Source organism: Geotrypetes seraphini, chromosome 6 (assembly GCF_902459505.1).
Source record: "Geotrypetes seraphini chromosome 6, aGeoSer1.1, whole genome shotgun sequence".
Classification (NCBI taxonomy): domain Eukaryota; kingdom Metazoa; phylum Chordata; class Amphibia; order Gymnophiona; family Dermophiidae; genus Geotrypetes; species Geotrypetes seraphini.
The window spans coordinates 92001894-92017039 of NC_047089.1; the positions used below are offsets into that span (position 1 = coordinate 92001894).

At 43.1% G+C, this 15146-nt stretch overlaps 1 protein-coding gene across 6 annotated transcripts in view; it reads right to left on the reverse strand.

Annotated features, from left to right (window-relative positions):
• The window catches only part of PIBF1 (progesterone immunomodulatory binding factor 1), a 302877-nt gene that overhangs the window by 74573 nt on the left and 213158 nt on the right, over nt 1-15146 (reverse strand). The window contains exon 15 of one of the 6 annotated variants that reach the window (XM_033947510.1): nt 7872-7901. The exons of the other annotated variants lie outside the window; for them this stretch is intronic. Within the exon in view, the coding sequence (XP_033803401.1) occupies nt 7887-7901 (15 nt within the window). The 3' untranslated portion in view covers nt 7872-7886. Of the gene's footprint in view, nt 1-7871; nt 7902-15146 lie in introns of those variants that run through there. 6 annotated transcript variants of the gene reach the window in all.

The following is a 15146-nucleotide window of genomic DNA, read 5'->3' on the forward strand; positions in this document are numbered from 1 at the left end:
GCACTCAGCTGAAGGCTGCAACCTTTACACAGACGCATCAGATCTGCGTACCATGGTCTGCGAGACCAATCTGGAACCATCAGAATGACGTGGCATGGAAATGCTGCGATCTTCTGAATGACCCGGCCGATTATCGGCCAAGGATGAAAACATACAGGAGAATCTCCTGAGGCCACGGCTGCACCAGAGCACCGAGTCCTGCGCTGCTGGGCTCAGATCGTTGACTGAAGAAGCGATCTGCTTTCTTGTTTCTTGCCATGTCGAAGTGGGCCCGCCCCAGTGCCCCACTATTACCCAGATCCAGAGTCTGTCTGCTGAGGAAGTCTGCTTGACTTTTGTCTACTCCCGCCACATACGCTGCTGTCAGTGCTAGGAGACGACGGTCTGCCCCCAAAAAAGAAGGTGGGCTTCCTGAACCAGAGGAGTGCTCTTGGTTCCTCCCTGGTGATTAACAGATACTACTGCTGTCACATTGTCGGAGAAGACCCAAACTGCTTGGCCCTCCAAAATTTTCTGCAATCTCGTCAAAGCTAGTCAAATGGCTCTGAGCTCCAACCAGTTAATGGACCATTTTCACTGCAAGCACCCATGAACAGGACAATGATTGCAATAGGCTCCCCGGTACATAGTCAGTCGCACGGGAGACACCAGCGTGCCGACAATGTGAGCTCCAACCATTTAATGGACCATTTTCACTGCAAGCACCCCTGAACAGGACAATGATTGCAATAGGCTCCCCGGTTCATAGTCAGTCGCACGGAAGACACCAGCGTGCCGACAATGGAGGGCAGACAATTCAGCGCAAGACACCAGCGCGCAGGAAAACTTAGTTTTAAAGAGCTCTGAAGCGGGATGTGAGTGGGGAACCCCCCCCACTTTACTGCATAGTGTTTGCACTGCTATTGAGGGGGGGTTTGGAACCCTCCATTATAGAGAAAACGGAACACCACCGCGAGCCTTACTTGCCTTCCTAAGCAGTGTCAGGCCAGCAGCATGATAAACAGCTGCTTTGGCCTTGTCCACTAGTGAATTCAGTCTGCCTCGTTACTAATGACATCAGTAACGCGGCAGACTGAATTCAAAAGCAGACAATATTGACTTTACTTTTGGAGGATGATGTATAATATATATAAAAGCCATTTGCCTGTTCCTAGATAGTAGACAGATAGATTTGATTTGATGTTTTACTTTAAAATACTGGCGATCAGCGATAATGTGGACTAGGACATGGTTGATTAGTTTCCTTATATATTTTGTTGTTCCTTATATGGAATTTACATTTGCATTTTTTGTGCTCATTCATGAATGTTTGTTACTAAGGTATTGTAATGAATAATCAAATAAATAAAGAATTAAAAAAAAAAAAAAAAAAAAAACCTACCCCGAAAATCCTGCTAGGGCTTATTTTCGGGGAAACACAGTAATTAGATAGATATAGATGAAGGATAGCAAAGCCTCAGAATTACAGTAATATAATATTTCTCGGTTAGCATTACTGGAAAATGTTAAAGTTTAAAATAGATGTATGTCACAGCTGCTATTTCCTGTCAGATTCCAGTAAGATTGAAAAATAGAAACAGAGTATGACGGCAGAAAAGGGCCGTCGGCCCAACAAGTCTGCCCACTCAAAGAACCCTCCCTCAACAAGAACCCTCCTTCTAAGCATTTCCCCGGAGCATCCCCTGGAGCGATGTTTATCCCATCGTCCCTTGAAGTTGAACGCGTTACTGGCCTCAACTACCTGACGTGGAAGACCATTCCATCAATCAACCACCCTTTCGGTGAAGAAGTATTTTCTGATGTCACCATGAAATCTCTCACCCTTGAGTTTGAGCGGATGCACTCTTGTTGCCGTGGGACCCGTAAGGAAAAAGATATCTTCCTCCATCTCAATACGGCCCATGAGATATTTGAATGTCTCTATCATGTCTCCCCTCTCTCTGCGTTCTTCGAGAGAATATAACTGCAGTCTGCTTAGACGTTCTTCATATGGGAGATCCTTAAGTCCTGAGACCATCTTGGTGGCCAATAGATGAGTCCTAGTGGGTCAGCGTGCCCTCAATGAACATGCTACCCCCCTCTATTGCTGACAGGGGTGAAACCAATAGCATGTGATAACTAAGTCATAATAGTTGCTAGTGAAAATTACTAATGAAAGAAACCATATGACTTGAAACTATTATGGACCCAGCATGCTGAAAACAGGTTTTTCTGTTACCAGTGAAGCAAAGAGAAGTATCTGATATTGGTCAAGGTCTAATGTCTGTAAAACAAGAACCTGAGGATGTGACAGTCATAACTTAACAGTAGGCTATAGTTAAAAGTCATAAGCAACTTATAAATAGCAAACACAGGCTAGTGGTCAAACTTCATGGTGCGACCTCACCTGGAGTATTGCGTTCAATTCTAGTCTCCTAATCTCAAGAAAGATATAGTGGAACTAGAAAAGGTTCAAAGAAGAGCGACCAAGATGCTAAAGGGGAGGGAACTCCTCTTGTATGAGGAAAGACTGAAAAAGTTAGGGATTTTCAGCTTGGAAAAGAGACGGCTGAAGGGAGATATAATTGAAGTCTACAAGATCCTGAGTGGAGTAGAAGAAGTACAAGTGGATCATTTTTTCACTCGATCAAAAATTAGGGGACACTCGAAGTTACAGGGAAATACTTTTAAAACCAATAGGAGGAAATATTTTTTCACTTAGAAAATAGTTAAGCTTTAGAATGCATTGTCAGAGGTTGTAGTAAGAGTGGATAGCGTAGCTGGTTTTAAGAAGGGTATGGACAATTTCCTGGAGGAAAAGTCCATAGTCTGTTATTGAAAAAAACATGGGGCAAGCCACTGCTTGTCCTGGATTGTTAGTAAGAATGTTGTTACTCTTTGAGGCTGTCATGATCATTGAAGTCAGAGTCAGTAATGAGATTGTCAACTACTGTAAGTCATTTGGGGAAACACATTACAAGAGAATGCGAGCAATAGCTATCTCAGTAGCAGGTCATTTGTGGAACGATTTGCCAGGCTGCTTGAGATTGTGTAAGAACTTGAGGTCTTTCAAGAAACAACTGAAAACTCATTTATTTGTGTAAGTTTTTTTTACTAGAATGGTTATGATTTTTAAGTATAACTGGAGTAATAAAATGTTTGAAAGCGAAAGAGAGAGGAGATATTGTTCTTCCTGTTACAAGATTGTATCTAATGGTTTATGTCTGTTTTTATTGTAAGCCGCTTAGGCTTTAAGCAGAATAGAAATTATAAAAATAAATAAAATAAATGTACATCAATGCTGCGATGCAGAACGTCGATACTTCAATGCAGAGTATTGATGTTTTGATGGAGAGCACCAATACGATGTAGAGCAGCGCCTTGATGCAGACCTGTAATCGGTACCATGTGGCCTCAGAGTGCTATGCTCAGACTGGGTCGGTACCAAGGAAGTCAATGCAAGCACTGGTGTCGAGTGCAACTTAAATAGGTCACCGAGTTCCCTCTGGAAAAACTCATTGAGTTGCTCCTTGAAGATTTGCTCCGGTACCCTTGGCTCAATAGCCAGTACCATCAGTGCTGTAAGTTGTCGAGGGATGGGAGACCACGATGAAGATGCATGCCCTGTAGGAGTTACAACTTGCACTGATAGCGATCGATGGCGTTGACGCTTGGCCTGCATTGAGAAACTCGATACTGTAGAGGCCTGCAACGCTTACTGGGAAGAGGATGGCTTCTTAGTGGGCTTGCCCAATGGAGGAACAGCTGGTACCGATGGCTCGGATTTATAACTGGAGTCCATGGTCGAACTGAACAGCTTCTCCTGCTGGATACATCGAGCCTTCAATGAGTATTTATGTAACATAGAACAACGAGAACAAGTGTCTACTCGATGCTGAGGCCCCAAACACTATAAGCAGCAACTGTGTGGGTCGGTGATTGAAATAGGGCACTGCCACCAACAGCACATTTTGAAACCACTTGAAGGTTTAGACATGGATGGAAAAATCTTGGTGGCGAAGTCAAAATACTCAATGATGAAAACGAGAAAAAGAATGGCCAAGGTAGGAAAAAGAGGGACGAAAGGCCTGACTGAGGCACAAAAGATAAAAAGGAAAATATGTTTTAAAATTTTTTTTGTTTGTTTACAGACCGAAGGATAAAAATAAAACAATAAAACAAAAAAGAAAGCCAAAGGGACAAAAATAGAAAATTGTTGACAGGAAGGCAACACACTTTTGGACAGAGTACAAGAAATAGCACTTCTTTGCTCCGTGAAAAGCAAAGAACTAAGGTACCATGAGCCAGTGGTGTGGGCAATTGTGATTCTAAAAACTTAAAGTGGCAATGCACTTTTATCACTATCCGTACTGGGCTCCATGGATGATGTCACCTACATGTGAGAATATGCTGCCTGCTTGTCCTATGATAATGTGTGTTATTGGATATCCTCTGTAACAGAATCTAGAAGTCATCATTCTGGCTTGATTCTCTACATCTTGATATTAAGAACAAATTCTTTTCACTCTCAAAAACTGAATATAAGGTAGATTTCATTTCAAAGCCATATTGTAGCATTTGTTGGTTGAAATATGTTGGTGTTTAATTTATTGAATGATTTTATAATTTATCTTTTCAAAATTTATTTACATGTTTTATGTGCATATACCTTATGATTGTAATTAAATTGTTTGTATTGCAGCCTTTGGGTATTTGTTTAATAAAGTGCACACTTTTGGATTTGTTGTGCTATTCTGTTTTTGCTTATTTGCAGATCATTGCCTCTCTATGTTTCTGTTGAAATTGATGCACACACTTTTAGCTATGGCCTGAAAGCATTTTTAATTTATGCAGATATATTGCTATTTTCCCAAGTAAATGATTTTCTTTTTATGCTGTACTCTCTACAGCTTGTTCTTAAGTTATTTAAAGAAGTATACATTTCTGCTAGAAAATAAAAGCAACACATTTCATAGTTATGTAGTAAATCTTGTTTGCCATCTACTCTTCTGAACTGAAAGATGGAATATCTGCCAGGAAATAAAGAAGAAATAATTGAGATTAACAAAGTTAGTGGAAATTAAGCAATGGCTTAATTCTAATATGTGAGCCCTAAACATTCAGAAAACTAAAACTTTACTTTTCCCGTGGAAAAAAAGACATAAGTCTGACTACCCCATTCATCCTAGATAACATCCATCTAAAGTTGGTAAAATCTTTGAAAATATTGGGTGTCACTATTGATGAAAGGCTTTCCTACCATGAACATGTAAGTAACACAGTTAAATCTTGCTTTTATAGGCTACGAATAATTTGCTCAATTTCTAAGTTTCTTGAGCCAAAATCACTCAACATACTAATTCATTCCCTAGTTATCACTAAACTTGACTACTGTAACTCTTTATTAATAAACTAGTCTTATAGCCCGTTACATTAACGGGTGCTAGAATATATGTGTGTGTGTCTCTCTATTTCTTTCTCTCTCTCTCCTTTGTTGCTTTCTTTCTTTCTGTCTTTCTTTTTCCTTGCCTGCTCCCCCTGTCCATTCTCCCTTCCTTTTACCTCCCCTGTGTCCACCACCATCCCTTCACAGCTCTCCTTATGCAGCAGCAGCCCTTCTCCCTTTGTTTTACCTCCCCCGTCCAGCAGCACCTTCCTTCTCCCCCTGTCCAACATTAGGCCTCCGTTCCTTTTTCTTCACCCCTCCCCGTCCATCAGCACCTCTTTCCTTCTCCCCCTGTCCAGCAATAGGCGTCCCTTCCTTTTTCTCCCCCCTCCTCCTTCTTATCCCTATGATACACTTACCTTGCTCTGCCTCTGATCAGAGGCTCCCGACAGCCGCCCAGTTGCACCCATTAGAAAAGTTCCCTCTGCGGCATCCCGCACCCCTCCTGACGCGACTCCCGCTGTCTTTCTTTCTGTCTGTCTCTGTTCCTGGCCCCCTTTGTCTGTTTGTCTTTCTGTATATCTCCCTGTCCCTGTGTCTTTCTTCTTTTCTTTCTGTGTCCCTTCCTCCCTCTGTCTGTCTGTCCGAAGCAGCATTCCCTCCCCCTCCATTTCCCTCCCCCCACACCAGTTCCCTGTGCACCTGCCCCTGTGTCTTTCTTCTTGTCTTTCTGTCTCCCTTCCTCCCTCTGTCTGTCTGTCCAAAGCAGCATTCCTTCCCCCTCCATTTCCCTCCCCCCACACCAGTTCCCTGTGCACCTTCCCCTGTGTCTTTCTTCTTGTAGCGTTTCCTCTACCCCCTTTCCCTTCCCACAGTCGCGACTACAAAAGCGGGGGGCCAAGTCGTTTGCCGCCCCCCCTTCCCTTCCCTTACCGCGGGCCCGACTGGCGATTTAAGCAGCGTGTCAGCACTCTTCACACGCTGCTTCGGGTCCTTCTACTGCCCTGATTTACTCTGGCACGTCCGGAGCAAATCAGGGCAGTAGAAGGGCCTGAAGCAGCGTGTGAAGACTGCTGACACGCAGCTTAAATCGCCAATCGGGCCCGCGGTAAGGGAAGAGGGTGGGCGGCAAATGACTCGGGTCCCGGGCAGCGGAAAGTTGCAGGGCTCCTCGGTGGGGGCGCTGAGTGGCTGCGAACCCTCTCCTCCCAGACCCCCCTCCCCCCCGGAGGAACGGAGATCGGCGGCTACAGCCGCTAGCTTCGGCGTCTTCTATCCACTGCGGCCAACCCTAGCGGAAACAGGAAGTAGTCAGAGAGGGCGGGCCGCAGTGGACAGAAGACAGCAAAGCCAGCGTTAGCGCAGTGTAGTGCTTTTCTCTTTATTTTTAAAAGCGGGTGAAGCGGGTGAGCCGGCGAGAAGGAGGAGGTGGTGGTTTGGGCATTGAGTGAGGGCGGGAGGGGGGAGGAGTCGCCGGCTGTGCTGTGCTTTCCCGATCTGTCCGCCGCATACGCACTCTGGCCACGGACCTACGGATCAGGGAAGACAGATCACGCAGGTCTGAGTGCGCATGCGCGGCTAGCTTTTTATTTTTTATTATATAGGATATTACTCAAAAAGAAAAGAGGCGTCTTCAGATAGCCCAAAATACCGCCATTAAATTGATTCATAATGGCAAAAAATACGATCATGTTACACCCTTTCTGATCAAATCCCATTGGCTTCCAGTTAATCACTGCATTACTTTCAAAATCCTACTTTTAGTATTTAAAACTTTGTCTTCCAATGAACCTCAATTTATTAACAAACTACTTATTCCTTATAATACATCACACTCCCTTAGGTCCACTAATCCAAAACTTATAACAGTTCCCTCATTGAAAGTAATTGGAACTCGTTGTCATGACATGTGCTCAGTAATGGCCCGCAAATATGGAATACCTTACCTCAGTATATAAGAGAAGAAAATGACTTAAGTCGCTTTAAAGGCAATCTGAAGAGTTTTCTTTTTAAAGATGCTTTTAATCTTTAGCTATGCTCAAAGTTTATTTTAGTCTTTCCTTATTTTTTACTTTTTTCCCCTATTGTTCTTTCCATTCATGTCTTCTCCTATATTCTAATATAAACAATTGTAGTTCTGTCCTTCTTACCTTATATATCTGTTAGTCTGTTAGTTAAACCCATTATATTTAATGACCAAATTGGTATATTCTTATACCTTTTTTTTTGTTCAAAATTTTTTATTAAATTTCAAAATATAAAGGTACATTTTCACAATGATATGTGATAACAACACTGTGCTTATCTAAGAGTAGAAGATACAGACCATAACATATACACATGGGAATGGTAAGCAAATACAATCAGGAAACAATGAAATGAAATTTGTAAATCGCTTAGTAAAGTAAATAAGCTATTCATCAAGTCAAAATAAAACTTGAAACTTACTTTGACCAAAACTTGGAAGGAATGTTGGAAGCTTGGGTCATGATTCTTGTGATAAATTTCTGGCAGATGGCCCTCAAAATATGTAGATCTTGAATACAAACAGGAGAAACTGTCCTTACAACGGTGAACAGCAATCACAACAACAAAGGTGACTAATTGATGTTCAGTCTCTTTATTGGTGAACAGACTTGACATGATTGTGTTTTGGCCCGCAAGGGCCTGCCTCAGGAGTCTTGTGTTAAATCATGCAATTTCCAAGAAAACTTCAATACATACTGCAACTCTAATGAACAGTATCGTGGACCACAGCAGATACCATTCATTAGAGCAGCAGTATGTACTGAAGTTTTCTTAGAAATTGCATGATTTAACGCAAGACTCCTGAGGCAGGCCCTTGCGGACCAAAACACGATCGTGTTGAGTCTGTTCACCAATAAAGAGACTGAATACCAATTGGTCACCTTTGTTGTTGTGATTGCTCCTCAAAATATGAACATACTCTCTTTAGAAATAAACATCCATTAATATTCCCAGCACTACAAACCTCAGCAGAGTGATACACAGGTTATACCAAAAAATGGAGAAAAGACCTCAGTGTCTAATAGGGGTACAATCAAAATTCTACACCCACATAGACAAACCTGCTACAATATGCAATTATTGAAGCAGGGAGACACATCTTCTGTCTGAAAAACTCCAAAGACAAGACTACCGTATTTTCACACATATAACGTGCGCGTTATACGCGTTTTTACCTACCGCGCATACCCCTCGCGCGTTATACAAATTTTTTTTTTACATAGTTCCCACCCCGCCTGACGCCCGATTCACCCCCCCCAGCAGGACCGCTCGCACCCCCACCCCGAACGACCGCTCGCACGCGCTCCCACCCGCACCCGCATCCACGATCGGAGCAAGAGGGAGCCCAAGCCCTCTTGCCTGGCCGACTCCCCAACTCCCACAGCCACGTGGTGAAAAGCACACCACCAGAAAAACAGCCTTGGTGAAAACTAAGCGGCAAGCATGCTCAGACCATTGCGCATGCTTACAGAGCTGGGAGCAGGGCAGGGCGGGCGAAAGGAGAGTCGGGACAGCGCACGGAGAGGCGGGGCAGTGCACGGAAAGTCAGGGCGGGTGAACGGAGAGTCGGGACAGCGCACGGAGAGTCGGGGCAGTGCACGGAAAGTCAGGGCGGGTGAACGGAGAGTCGGGACAGCGCACGGAGAGGCGGGGCAGTGCACGGAAAGTCAGGGAGGGTGAACGGATAGTCGGGACAGTGCACGGAGAGTCGGGGAGGGCGAAAGGAGAGTCGGGGTGGCCAGAGGAGAGTCGGGGCGGGCGAAAGGACAGTCGGGCTGCATGCGCGGTATACCCGTGAGCGCGGTATACAAAAGTTTTTGTACATAAAATCGTGGTTTCTGCGCGCTATACCCGTGTGCGCGTTTTACACGGGTGCACGTTATCTGCGTGAAAATACGGTACTTCTCATGTAGTTAAATAACAATTGCATAAATATCAATATAAAACGTTGTCACACTTATCTGAAAAAAGAGCTGTCTTCATAGTGCTGGGCTATAGAAGCAGGAAAAACCCGCAAAGTGGAGCATAAGCCAAGTGCAAAGCCTATTGAAGTTGGATAATTAATGCTCATTTCTCTGACGAAGCTTTAGTGAAACAGGGGCCCTGTTGGAAATCGTGGTGAAGAGGGTGAAAACGGCGGATATCGAGTAGCTGCTTTACAACTTAGCTTATGCTCCACTTGTGACAACATTTTGTATTGATAGTTATGCAATTGTTATTTAACTACATGAGAAGTATTTTCACTTATCTTTGGAGTTTTTCAGACCGAGGATGTGTCTCCCTGCTTCAATAATTGCATATTGTAGCAGGTTTGTCTATGTGGATGTGGAATTTTGATTATACTCCTATTAGACATTGAAGTCTTTTCTCCATTTTTTGGTATAACCTGTGTATCACTCTGCTGATGTTTGCAGTGCTGGGAATATTACTGGATGTTTATTTCTAAAGAGAGTATATTGGCATCCTTTCTTGTGTATTTTGTTTTTACAGATAGACAATGACAGAAATTGCTATAGGCGCCTTACATTGCTGAAAAAAAGCCTAAATGAGCTTCTAGTAAACAAGTATCACATAAGAATCCAGCGTTGAAGGAAAAAAAAAAGTCTTCAGTTTCATCTATGAAGCTTGTGCCAACAAGTAAAACTAGATATTCACATTAACTGATGGCATTTATCCAAAGATCTAAACAAACTGCTCCTTTCCAAAACAATAAGGCCCACTAGAGAAAAACATTAATTTTGATGTGCCAAAGCCCCTTTACGCTAAACTAGTTATACATGCTTTGATGCTAACAGATAAATACAGTCATGTGAAAAAATCAGGACGCCCTATGAAATATTCAGTTCTTTCTTAAGAAATGTTTACATATCGATGTCAAATCTTTTTTTATCTCTGGAAAAGAAAAATAATAATAATAACAGTTTATATACCGCAGTAACATTAAGTTCTATGCGGTTTACAAAAGATTAGTGAAGTACAAGTTGAATTAGCTGAAGGGATGTGGGAACAATAGGGAGAAAGGGCAGGAACACCGTTAGGGAGGGGAAAGAGAGAAGTGGGTCAGCTGTCTAGGTATTTCAGGAATAGGTGAGTTTTGAGGCGTTTCCTGAATACCTCATAAGTGGTGGGCAATAGGAGTTGTTCTAGGTCTTTACCCCATAGAGCTGCTTGATGTGAGAGAAGATGCTCATGGTGTTTTTTTAGTTTGCATCCTCTAACCGGGGGAGAAACGAAATGCAAGTGGGAGCTTCTCTTGTGTTTGTTGGCTGAGAAGGAGAAGAGGTCAGTGATGTATTTAGGGGTTAGACCATAGAAAACTTTAAAACAGAGGCAGGTGAACTTAAACTTTACGCGAGCTTCCATCGGCAGCCAGTGCAGCTGTTTGAAGTAAAATTTTCCTTGATTTACTCATGAAACAAAAGATATCCACAAAAATATGTACAGTGTTCCCCCGTGAATTTGCGGTTTGTGAATTTCGGACTCAGTCATTCGCAGTCTGCTCCGACCGCCTCGTGGTTTTTCGACATTTGCGGGGATTCTTGGAAATTATGCACGCTAAAACCTTAGTTTGACTTTGCCGCGTTTAGGCTTCTAGTTCAATCTCTAATTCTAAGCTCATTGGACTACTGCAAAATAATCTACCTAGGATCCCACAAGAAAACCATTAAGAGACTAAGAGTGATCCAAAACACGGTAGTAAGACTGATCTTCGGCTTGAAAAAATCTGATCACATCTCCCCATTCTTCAAAAAACTGCACTGGCTACCACTCGAAGCCAGAATCATCTTCAAATTCGGCTGTCTTTGTTACAAGATGCTATTCGGCAGCTCGCCCACCTACCTCATGAAACACTTCATCCTACAGGACTATCCCCGCCACTCCCGCAGAACACTTCTGTTGGCATTCTCCACTCCCAAGGGATGTCGTTACAAAAAATTTCTTGATAGGACACTATTCTTTCAGGCAGGCATCTGGAACAACAACCTAAGCGCACTCCTCCTGAACTCTCCATCATACCAATCCTTCAGAAAATCTCTGAAAACCCACTTATTCGACAAGTTTATCTGATCCTATGAAACCCTTCCAGCCTACCTACAATCCCAACACGCACCTCCTCCTACCTGTGCAACCCACCCTCTTCCCTCCCCCCCTAAACCTATGCTGTAATCTCACCTGTTCTCTTCACTTGTATCGATACCTGCGGTATCCACACTGTATTTCTATTTTACTGTATATCGTCTTGAACTGAAAAGGTATGACAGGATATAAATAAAGCTATTATTATTATACTGATATGGCTGAATTGGTTAACAAATGGCAACCTTGTTTGGTGATAAATGATAGTAGACATCTTGATGACGATGTCCAGCTTTGGAATTCTACACTACAATCTGCTTTTGATGTGATGGCACCTGAGAAAGAAGTTGTTGTAAAAAACAACCATGGTTCACAGATGTGGAGAAAAGAAATTCCTTCTGATGTGAAGCAGGAATTGAGGAAATCTGAGAGGTTATGGAGAAAACAAAAGGGTAATGAGGAGTCTGAAAACTATATGATTAGATTAGCAGAGTATAAGATTTATGTAACACTCTTTATAGGGCAAGATTAGTTTGGGGGTGAATGGATATGCATGCTTTTTGGACAATAAGATAAATGGGTATGTTTCTAGATCTATTATTGCTATGGATACTGACAATTTAGAGAGCTTGGAACGGCCATGGGACTGCTTCAATGAAGTAAATGAAACAGAGGTATATGATATTATTAAAAAAACTCAGCACCTCAGTCGGTGCATGATACATGTAATACAAATGTAATTTGTTCGATAGCGCATGAGGTTGCACCATTTGTGACATCTACAGTTAATAAATCTCTTGCTGATGGTCTTTTTCCTGCAACTTGTACAATGGGAACAGTTAGGCCAGTACTAAAAAAGAGAGGGCTCGATGAGACACAGATGTCTAGTTATAGACCTGTATCGGTTGTTCCTTTTGTTGGAAAAGTTCTTGAAAAATTGGTGTTGAAACAACTGGAAGAGTATGTACTGGATATTGGCTGCCTGGATCCATTTCAATATGAGTTTCGTAAGGCTCATAGTGTAGAATTGTTAGTACTTTCATTAGTGGATACTTTGAGGGAAGATATGGATAGGCACTATTCCTATTGTATGGTCTCACTTGATGTATCTGGGGTCTTTGATACAGTTAATCATGATGTGCTGTTTTCTAAACTGAAAAAGTTAGGAATGAAAGGAGCTGTATTTGATTGGTTTTCATCTTACTTGCTGGGCAGATCCTTTTATGTGAGAGGGGAACGGAAGATCTTGGACAAAATAAACGATTAGTAGAGGAATCCCCCAGGGATCCGCCCTGTCTGCAGTGTTATTTAACATTTACATGTCATCTCTTGAGCAGGTTTTCCAAACCTTGGGAGTCCAATATCAGATCTATGCAGATCACATCCTCTTCTTTTTTTCCTGATTGAAGGTTAACAGAGAAAGGTTGAGATGCGATTGAACCACTGCATGACAAAAGTATGTGAATGGATGACCCAACATGATCTTAAGCTGAATGTGAATTTAACAGAATTAATGATTGTAAGGAGAGATAGTGTGATGGCTGTAATGACAAGATTGGCTATTGTGGGTGAATTGATACAGGTAAAGAAGGAAATTAATATCTTTGGAGTTTGCCTAGATATGTCATTGAATATGAGGCAACAAGTTTTGAATATGGTTCAAAAGGGTTGTGCTCAGCTTCATCTACTATATAGACTGAAACCTCTCCTAACCACTTAAGATTTTAGAATGGTGGCATAATCGCTGTTCTTGAGTAGGCTAGACTATTGTAATTCGCTGTTCTGGGATTAGCCAAAGTAAAGCTGAGCGTTCTACAGGTTATGATGAACTCTGCAACCAGATTGATTAGTGGGGTAATGAGAACATCTCAAATTACCCCTGTATTAAAAAGTGTACACTGGTTACCGATTGAACAGAGGATTCAATTAAAATATTATCTCTGGTGCATCAAACTTTGCATTGAACGGTACCATATTGGTTCCAGTGTCTCTGGGAGATGTATAGACCAGGTAAAGCCCTGCGATCAGTTGGTAGCATGAAGCTAGTAGGTCAATCATCTATGAACATAAAATATGTCTCTACAGAAATGAAAATGTTTACGATTGCTGGGATATCTTTATGGAATAATTTATCCAGTCAAATAAGATTATATGTGGAACATTCCATTTTTAAAAAACTGCTGAAGACTAAGCTATTTGTTGATGCTTATTTCTAATACAGTTTGATAATTATTTATCTGAAACTGTCTTGCTTTCCCTTAATTACAGCTGATGAGTATTTGTTGAAAGTATTGTTAAGGGCATTTTTTTGTGTCGATAGCTATATGTATAATAATTTTGGATTGTTTTAGTGTATGTGTATTTTTATGCATGCTATTTTGGAAACCGCTGAGACTTTTGGCGGTATAAATTTTTAAAAATAAATAAATAAATAAAGATTACCAAATTTTCGCTCCATAAGACACACCTGACCATAAGACACACCATAGATTTAGAGGAGGAAAAACCAAGAAAAAAATATTCTGAACCAAATTGTGCCTCTGAATCCAGCCCCCTAGAAAAATAGACAAATATACTGTAGTAGACAGATTTTGATCACTAAATTAAAATCCTACCTTTGTTGTCTGGTGATTTCTGGTTGCACTATATAGTTTTCTTACTTTCTCTTTCTTTCCTTCCTTACTTCATCAGGCCCAAAAATTGTCTCTTTCTATTCCCTCCCTACATCCTTCTTTCCTATGTCCTGAGTTCTTGCCCCCTTCCCCTCACTGCCTTCCAGCCTTTGCCCTTCCTTCCAGCCGCACCAAAGTCTGCCTCCCTCCCGCACCGAAGCCTGCCTGCCTTCCTCCCTGCCGCACCGATTCCTCCTCCCTGGTCCGCCGCTCGCCCATTGCTAATGCAACTCCACAAAGGGTAGGGCCGGCGGTGTGCAATCAGGCCCACAAGCCTTCCCCCGACTTCAATTCTGATGTCAGAGATAAGGTCCAGGCCAGCGATTGGCTGGCCCGAATATTCTCTCTGATGTCAGAATTGATGTCGGGGCAGTGCAGCCAGCACTTCTTCAACATCGGGACAGGCAGTCCCGCTGCTGTCCGCTCCAGCCAGCTGAGAGGGTCCTTCGGAAGAGCCTTAATTGCCGGTTCAGCCGGGAGGGAGCCTGTCGTCAGTGCAGCCAGCACTTCTTCAACATCGGGACAGGCAGTCCCGCTGCTGTCCGCTCCAGCCAGCTGAGAGGGTCCTTCGGAGGAGCCTTAATTGCCGGATCAGCCGGGAGGGAGCCTGTCGTCAGTGAAGCCAGCACTTCTTCAACATCGGGACAGGCAGTCCCGCTGCTGTCCGCTCCAGCCAGATGAGAGGGTCCTTCAGAGGAGCCTTAATTGCCGGTTCAGCCGGGAGGGAGCCTGTCGTCAGTGCAGCCAGCACTTCTTCAACATCGGGACAGGCAGTCCCGCTGCTGTCCGCTCCAGCCAGATGAGAGGGTCCTTCGGAGGAGCCTAATTGCCGGTTCAGCCGGGAGGGAGCCTATCGTCAGTGCAGCCAGCACTTCTTCAACATCGGGACAGGCAGTCCCGCTGATTTCTGCTCCAGCCAGATGAGAGGGTCCTTCGGAGGAGCCTTAATTGCCGGTTCAGCCGGGAGGGAGCCTGTCGTCAGTGCAGCCAGCACTTCTTCAACA